Raw genomic sequence first — 8,293 nt, forward strand, 5'->3', positions numbered from 1 at the left:
TGTGTGTGTGTGTGTGTGTGTGTACATGCACAATGCCATGCTGCATGTGTGGAGGTCAGAGGACAACTTGTGGGAAACCAATTGTCTGCTTCAACTAAGCAGGTCCTGGAGATTAACTCAGGTAGTCCAGCCTAGTGGCAAGTGCCTCTATCTTACTGGCCTAGCTTTTCATTTTGAAACAGTCTCTCTTTGCAGCCCTGGATAGTCTGGAACTCAGTCTGATGCCTGGGCTGGCCTTGATCTGAAGGTGATCTTCCTGCTTCAGAATCTTGAGTGCTGGAATTACAGGCATGGGCCGGGGATAGGGTCTCGCTATGCAGCTCAAGCTGACACTGATCTCCATTCTACTGCATCGGGTTTGGGAGTGCTGATACTGAGGGCCCGAAGCGCTCATCTGGCTAAAGAGCTAGTGAGCTTTGGAAATCCAGCTCTCCATGAACCTTCAGCCAGTACACCAGGACCCTGAGCGTGCAAGTCCTCCTGGGTGACGCCCACTTCCGCCCGAATCCAGGACGGTCTTGGCCGGGACGCAGCTGTCAGTGCGTCATCACTGCGCGCCGTAGCGCCTTGGGCATCATCGGGCCCCGCCCGCCCGGCGTCTGCGCTCCTGTCAGAGCCGGCTCCAGCCATGGTGCTGCCCAGTGTTTTGTAAGTTGGCAGCGGAGGCTCGGGACGTGGCGCAGGTCCCGATGGCGGCTGCGGCGGCCCTGGCGGCGGCCGACCCTGCACCCGCGGTGCCGCAGGCAGCGGGCAGCGGAGGTCCGGCCTCGCGCAGAGACCTGTACTGGCTGCGTTCCTTCCTGGCTGGAGGTAGGTGTCCGCCGCCGCCGGGACCCAGGGGGTGGGCTGGAGAGGCCGGGCCGCCCGCAGGTCAGAGCCAGCAGCCGCGGTGACAACCGGGGACTTCTTCCGCAGCGTCCAGCCGGGCGTTTATCTCAGCCTCTCCCTCCGGATCTAATCCCTCCACTGGCCCCCGGGTACATGCCGAACCGAGCGCCTGTCCCCAGTGGTTGAAAAGAAAAGGTTCCCTTAGGTGGGACGTGATGCCCCCCCCCCCATTTCTTTTGCAAATAACACGAGTGACAGTGTAGGTTTGGATTTTAGAAAACAAATATTGGGGATGGAGGCCAGCTTGCGTTCGCGCCCCCTTCCTGGTGTGTGTGTGTGTGTGTTGTGTGTGTGTGTGTGTGTGTGTGTGTGTTAGAGAGGAGAGAGGTGGGTTGTGAATAAGAGACTGTTCGTGTGTGTGTGTGTGTGTGTGTGTGTGTGTGTGTGTGTGTGTGTGTGTGTGTGTGTTAGAGAGGAGAGAGGTGGGTTGTGAATAAGAGACTGTTTCATGTAGCCCCAGCCTCCTTAAGTAGTTGAAACTGGCTTGGAACTTCTGATTCTCCTGCCTCTACCTTCTAAGTAATGGAATTATATAGGCGTGTGCCACTATTACCCGGCTCTGGAAGCCAGCTTTTAAAAATAGACTAGGATATGAGCTGTCACGCACCGTCAATCTGAGCCCTATGTATGCAGAGGCAGGCAGATCTTTGAGATAAACCTGGTCTACATAGCAAGTTCCAGGCAAGCTAGGAATGCATAGTGATAACCATGTCTCAAAAACAAAACTAAGCCTTCCGAGTGCTGGGGCTTAAACGCACGCCTTTAAACCCCAGCACTCGGGAGGCAGAGACAGGCTGGCTGATCTATGTTAGTTCGAAGCCAGCCTGGTCTACAGAGCGAGTGACAGGACAGAGAAACCCTGTCTGGAAAAACAAAACAAAACATCCTAAAATGACTAGGGTTATTGTGCAAAACTGCCTAGGACCAAAACTGGTTCTGGGAATCGTGGCAAACAAGCAACAACTGCTCGAAAAGAAGTACTGTGGCTGTGGCTGCAAGACCAGAAAGTTTGCACGTCTCAAATTTCCTCTTCCTTTCTGTGTGCAGGTGTTTCTCTAACTCCTCACAACGATTTGTTTTTGTTTGTTTGTTTGTTTTTGTTTTTCGAGACAGGGTTTCTCTGTATTGCTTTGGAGCCTGTTCTGGAACTCGATCTGTAGATCAGGCTGGCCTTGAACTCACAGAGATCTGCCTGCCTCTGCCTCCCGAGTACTGGGATTAAAGGCATGAGCCACCAACGCCTTTCTGTCAATTCATTGAGTTGTCATCTCTTAATTATTTATGACTGGCAATTTTTAAAAAACCACATCATGAGAACTTGTGGAAAAATCATATCCATATCTTGGAGTGATATTGAGAATGTAATTATTTTCTTCTGCAGATTGAAAAGACGTCTCTTAGTTCCAGCACTCAGGAGGCAGAGGCAGGTGAATCTATGTGAGTTTGAGGCCAGCCTGGTCTACAAAGTCAGTTCCAGTACACTCAGGGCTACACAGAAAAACTTGTCTCAAAACAACACAAAAAGACATCTCCTTATTTGTATTGGAACACCCTTGAGTTCCAGTTAGGTGCCTACTTTAGCTTTTGTGTGTGTATATGTATGTTCATAGTGTGTGTGTGTGTGTAGGTGTGTGTGTGTGTGTTAACAAAAGAAAGATCTTTTGGCTGGTCATAGTGGCACACTCTAATCCCAGTAACTTTGGGAAGCAAAGGTGGGTAGATATCTGTGAGTTCAAAGCCAGCCTGGTTTACAGAGAAAGTTCCAGGACAGCCAGGAATACACAGTGAGGCCCCAATTCAAAAAAAAAATTGTTTAGTTGGGCTTTCATTTCATTTCATTTCATTTCAGCCATGATGGCTGAGCAAAGGCGTCACTTCAGCAACAGCTGGAGCTCACATCCTGATCTGTAAACACACACAAATATAATATAATATGAAGACTTTCCTGCTAGAGTCAGGCATAGGGTTCACACCTATAATACCAGCACTTTAAGGGTAGAAACAGAAGATCTGCCTCAGATATATATCAAGTTTGAAGCCAGCCTATACTAGACTACATGAGACCCTGTTTCAAAACCCTGCCACCATTACCTACTGCACTAACATGAGAACCTGAGTCTGGGCCTGAGTTCAGATCCCTGGTACCCATGTAAAATCTGGGCATGGTGGTGTCAGCCTGTAACCCCATCATTGGCAGACTGGAGCAGGCAGTCTCTGGCGCTCACTGATCAACTCTCTCTCTCTCTCTCTCTCTCTCTCTCTCTCTCTCTCTCTCTCTCTCTCTCCTCTCTCTCTCTCTCTCTCTCTCTCTCTCTCATGCACACAAACACAGGTGAATGTAATTTTTAAATAAATAAACAGAATCTATCCTTCACCCACCCCAAAAACAGTGCTGACCATGGTGGCACATGCCTATAAACCCAGGACTAGATCGAGGTGGCAGAAATGGAAGAATCAGGAGTTTAAAACCAGCCCTAGCCAACCAGTTCCTTTCACGGGGATCTGGTATGTAATAGTTGCTGAGAGCAACCTCCTTGGTAGTGTATGCAGCCTGGTATGTCGGGTTCCCTTTAGAGACCTTCCAGACAGTTTTCTGATGGGTATTTATATCTGTGATCTCAATGCTGACCCTAACCTAGGATCCAGAAAAATAGACAGGGTGCCTTTGGAAAGCCCCAGGACAGTGTGGCTGGTTCATTTAGCGGTTTGAATGAGAATGACCCCATAGTTTCATATGCTTGAATACTTGGCCTTGAGTTGGTGGAACTGATTGGGAAGGATCAGGAAGCATGGCCTTGTTGGAGGAGGGGGGGTCACTTCGGGTAGGCTTTGAGGTTTCAAAAGACACCCACCATTGCCAGTGTGTCTTTCTATGCCTCCTGCTTACAGATCAGGATGTGAGTTCTAGCTGTTGTTGAAGTCACGCCTTTTCTTCTGTTATCATGGACTCTGAAGTAAAAGCCCATACACATAAAATAAAAATAAAGGAAAAACTGTTTATTTTATGTGTATGGGTGTTTTTCCTGTATGTATGTCTTCACACCATATGCAGGTAGCGCTAGTGGATGCCAGAAGAATCCTGGTACTGAAATTATGTGGTTGAGAGCTCCCTTGTAGGTGCCAGCTATTGAACTGAGATTCTCTTAACTGCTGAATCATCTCTCAGGCTACTAAAATTCCTTTCCTTTCGTCTGTCTGTCTGCCTGTCTGTCTCTGTCTCTCTGTCTCTGTCTCTGTCTCTCTCTCTTTCTTCCCAAGACAGCAGAGTTTCTCTGGTTGTCCTGGAACTTATTTTGTAGACCAGACTGACCTTGAACTCACAGATATCCACCTGCCTCTGCCTCCCAAGTGCTGGGATTAAAGGTGTGTGCCACCCACCCTCTTTCTTTTTTTCTTTTTTCCATTTCTTTATTTTTTATTTCATTTTACATTGCAACAACAGTTCTCACTCCCACCCCTGCTCCCACCCACCCTTGCCTCCTCCCAACCTTTCTTTTTTTCTTGAGACAGGATCTCTGTACATAGCCCTGTAACTCTGGGTGTCCTGGAATTCACTATATAGACCAGGCTGGCCTCAAACTCACAGAGATCCACCTACTTCTGCCTCCCAAGTGCTGGGATTAAAGGCGTGCGCCACCACTGCCCAGCATCCGTCTCATCTTTTTGAGATAACCGTACTCTGTAGTTCAAACTGGCCTAGAAGCCTGTCTCTGTAGCAAAGGGAACTCACAGCAATTCTCTTGTCTTAACTCCCAAAGGCTGGCGTGTGCTACCATGTCCTCCATTTGGTCATTTTAGAACCAACCTTACCAGTGTGCTGCCATCTCAGGGATCTAAGTAACTAACTGTAACTTCATGTCTCTGCTTCCATGCATACTATGTGCCAGTGCAATAGTTCAGGCACCAAATGCATACTTGATGCATTGTAAATGAATGGTTAATTTCCTGGGCAATGGTTGTTTTGATGTTTTAGTGAAAAACATATTCTAGAAGAAGAGAGTCTCAAATAGAATTTCCTGGTTGGGTAACTTGCACTCTATCAGACACTGGATACTGCATTGCTGTATACTCTTTTTTTTAAGATTTTATTTATTTATTATATATACAACATTCTGCTTCCATGTATATCTGCGCACCAGATCTCATAACGGATGGTTGTGAGCCACCATGTGGTTGCTGGGAATTGACCTCAGGACCTCTGGAAGAGCAGTCGGCGCTCTTAACCTCTGAGCCATTTCTCCAGCCCTAGTGTATACTCTTAGAACTTGTTTTTAAGTTACAGGCAATGGGGGCCAATCATCTACATAACCCTATTACTAAACAGCTCTACCCATGGGGACCAAACTGAACCATAGTTGGGGTACTGACTGGACCTATGATGATTTCCCTTTAGGAAGAGATGATATCCAGATTCTTTCTGACCTTTCCATTTTCTCTTAGGTATTGCTGGGTGCTGTGCCAAAACCACAGTTGCTCCTTTGGATCGAGTAAAGGTCTTATTACAAGCTCACAACCACCATTACAAACATTTAGGTGAGTTACAGATGCTGTCCTAGTGTGGGTTTCTATTGCTGTGATGAAACACCATGACCCAAAGCTAGTTGGGGAGGAAAGGGTTTATTTGGCTTATGCTGAAGGAAGTCAGGAACTCAAACAGGGCAGGAACCTGGAGGCAGGAGCTGATGCAGAGGCCATGGAGAGGTGCTGTTTACTGGCTTGCTCCTTAGAGCTTGCTCAGTCTACTTTCTTATAGAAGCAGGGATCACCTGTCCAGGGATGGCACCTCTCACAACAGGCTGGGCCCTCCCCTGTCAATGGCTGATTCCGAATATACCCTACAGGTCTGCTTATTTTATGAAGGCATTTTCTCAATTGAGCTTCTCCCCTCTCATATGACATAAAAACGAGCTAGAACATATGCTAAAGATGAAAAGGGATGAAACATCATCTGTTGGGGGCAGGGGTTAAGGCAGGGTTTCTCTGTGGCTTTAGAGGCTATCCTGGAACTAGCTCTTGTAGACCAGGCTGGTCTGGAACTCAGGGATCTGCCTGCCTCTGCTTCCCGAGTGCTGAGACTAAAGGCGTGCGCCACCACTGCCTGGCTGTCTACTTGTTTTCTTGTAGAGAGGAGTAAAATAAAATTAATGTTTGGGGACAAGCTTTGTAAGGGACTGATAATGTCTCCCTTTTTTTTAAAATTTTTGTTGTTGTTGTTGTTGTTATTGTTGTTCTCTGTTTTGTTTTAGAGCCTGTCCTGGAACTCTCTGTGTAGACCAGGCTGGCCTTGAACTCAAAGAGATCCACCTGCCTCTGCCTCCCACATGCTGGGACTAAAGGTGTGCGACACTAACACCCGGCTAAAGTTAATGCTTTTTTTTTTTCAAGACAGGGTTTCTCTGTGGCTTTGGAGTCTCTCCTGGAACTTTTAGACCATGCTGGTCTCGAACTCACAGAGATCCGCCTAGTTTTGTTTTTGTTTTTGTTTTTGTTTTTGTTTTTGTTTTTTTGTTTTTGTTTTCTTGTTTTTGTTTTTTTGTTTTTGTTTTTCAAGACAGGGACTAAAGGCGTATGCCACCAACGCCCGGCTTGGTTTTGGGTTTTCAAGACACATTTTACTGTGTAGCCCTGGCTGTCCTGGAACTCAACTCTGTAGACCAGGCTGCCCTTGAACACAGAGATCCTCCTGTCTCTGCCTCCAGAATGTTGAGATTGAAGGCATTCGCTACCTCATCCTGGCTAACTTTTTAAAAATTTGTTTTTGGTGCTGATTATTGAACCTGGTGCCTCACACATGCTAAGCAAGAGCTCTGCCACTCAGCTCTCCCACAGTACCTGGTACCCAGAGATGCCTCTTCCTGCTGCTTCCTTCTTCCGTGTTCTTTTCTTTTCTTTGCCATTGTTATTTTCTTATGGAAATAAACTTGTATTTTAGGCCAACCTAAAGAACATTCTCTCTTTGTTTCAGATAGGTCTAATCGTTAGTGCAATATTTGAATCTCAAGTATATTTATTACTGTTGTTAATCTTGTTAGGTGGTTCTGGTTCATTCAATATTTGCTATGATTGTAAACATAATTGTTTAAGATTTGTAGCTGTTCTTGCAGTGGTAAGTTTTTTTTTGTTGTTGTTGGCTTACTTATTTATTTACCTACTATTTATTTATTTATTTATTTATTTATTTATTTTTGGTGCAGGATCTCTTTATATAGCCCTGTCCTGAAACTTACTACATAGATCAAGCTGGCCTTGAACTCACAGATTCACTGGCCTCTGCCTTTCCAGTGCTGGGATTAAAGGTGTGCACTACCATGTCCATCTCGGTGGTAAACCTTATGTTTTGTGTTAGTAAAGCTTATGTATATGATTTAGATAAATGGTGCGGTTTAACTGTTATGTAGAAAGTACCACTTCCATTGTGGTCTGGAGAGATGGCTCAAAGGTTGGAAGCATTTGTTATTCTTGTAGAGGACCTAGGTTCAGTTCTCAGCACCCACACAGTGGCTCAGGATCAACACCCTCTTTTGAACTTTTTGGGCACCTGTCATTCATGTAATGCATACACATGTAGGCAAAACAGTTGTGTACATGAAAATAAGATAAATAAATTGTTAAAAAAAAAAAGAAATTACCATTTGTGGCCGGGAATGATGGTGCACACTAATAATCCTAGCACTTGAGAGGTGTGTGTGTGTGTGGGGGGGGAATCAGGACGCAAGGTCATTCTTGGCTGTGCAGTGTATTTGAGGCCAGCCTGGGTTATAGGAGAACCTCTCTAAGAAAACAAAGCAAAACACTCATGAAATTATGTAATTCTCTGTCAGGGTTTTCTATGAAAATTTGAATTTAGATACGTTCTTTGGATGGAGCGTTGAGACATACTGTTCAAACTTACATGCCCAGGCTGGCCTTGAGAATGCCACCATCTTCGTCCCTGAGCCTCCCTACGCTGAGATCACAGTTAGGAAAAAGAACAAAGCAGGGGTCCAGCTGATAGCATGTGCCCTTAATCCTGTGTTCAGAGAGCAGGGGCATGCAGATCTCTGCAAATTGCAGGCCAGATGGAGCTACATAGTGAGACCCTGTCACAAAACAACACCACACACACACACACACACACACACACACACACACACACACCACACTACCATACCATACCATACCACACCATACCACACACAAACATACAACAAAAACAAAAAAGAAAGAAAAAAAAAAAGAACAAAAATAAGGGCCAACAAGAGAGTTCAGTGATTCAAATGCTTGCCAGATAAGCCTAATGACTTGATCCCCAGAACCCATATAAATATGGAAGGAGAGAACTGGCTCTTAACAGTTGTCCCCTGACTCCACACATGCACAGTGACATGAGCCCACCAGTGTGCACACATTCTCAAACGAATACATC

General features: G+C 45.9%; 1 protein-coding gene and 1 non-coding gene across 3 annotated transcripts; both read left to right on the forward strand.

The window, feature by feature from the left end:
* Nucleotides 1–568: 568 nt before the first annotated feature.
* Nucleotides 569–8,271, forward strand: LOC113837880 (graves disease carrier protein homolog). 2 transcript variants are annotated; one of them, XM_027433703.2, is made up of 3 exons: nucleotides 569–810; nucleotides 5,329–5,421; nucleotides 7,083–8,271. In XM_027433703.2, exons 1-3 carry the CDS (start codon nucleotides 690–692, stop codon nucleotides 7,106–7,108), a joined length of 240 nt encoding a protein of 79 aa, XP_027289504.1. In that variant the 5' UTR covers nucleotides 569–689; the 3' UTR covers nucleotides 7,109–8,271. The 2 variants fall into 2 exon arrangements, with proteins under 2 accessions (XP_027289504.1, XP_027289505.1); XM_027433704.2 differs by lacking the exon at nucleotides 7,083–8,271 and having other exon boundaries at nucleotides 5,329–5,444.
* LOC113837881 lies at nucleotides 3,351–3,479 on the forward strand. Its single transcript, XR_003488548.1, has one exon. It is a non-coding gene; the product is annotated as a small nucleolar RNA SNORA70 (small nucleolar RNA).
* Nucleotides 8,272–8,293: the final 22 nt, after the last annotated feature.

This window comes from Cricetulus griseus (genome assembly GCF_003668045.3).
Source record: "Cricetulus griseus strain 17A/GY chromosome 1 unlocalized genomic scaffold, alternate assembly CriGri-PICRH-1.0 chr1_0, whole genome shotgun sequence".
Taxonomy (NCBI): Eukaryota; Metazoa; Chordata; class Mammalia; order Rodentia; family Cricetidae; genus Cricetulus; species Cricetulus griseus.

Coding starts and splice junctions, on each gene's coding strand:
- LOC113837880 (XM_027433703.2), top strand. CDS start 690: ATGGCGGCTGCGGCGGCCCTGGCGGCGGCCGACCCTGCACCCGCGGTG. Junction 811..5,328: donor GCGTTCCTTCCTGGCTGGAG/GTAGGTGTCCGC, acceptor ATTTTCTCTTAG/GTATTGCTGGGTGCTGTGCC. Junction 5,422..7,082: donor CCACCATTACAAACATTTAG/GTGAGTTACAGA, acceptor TTTTTGGTGCAG/GATCTCTTTATATAGCCCTG.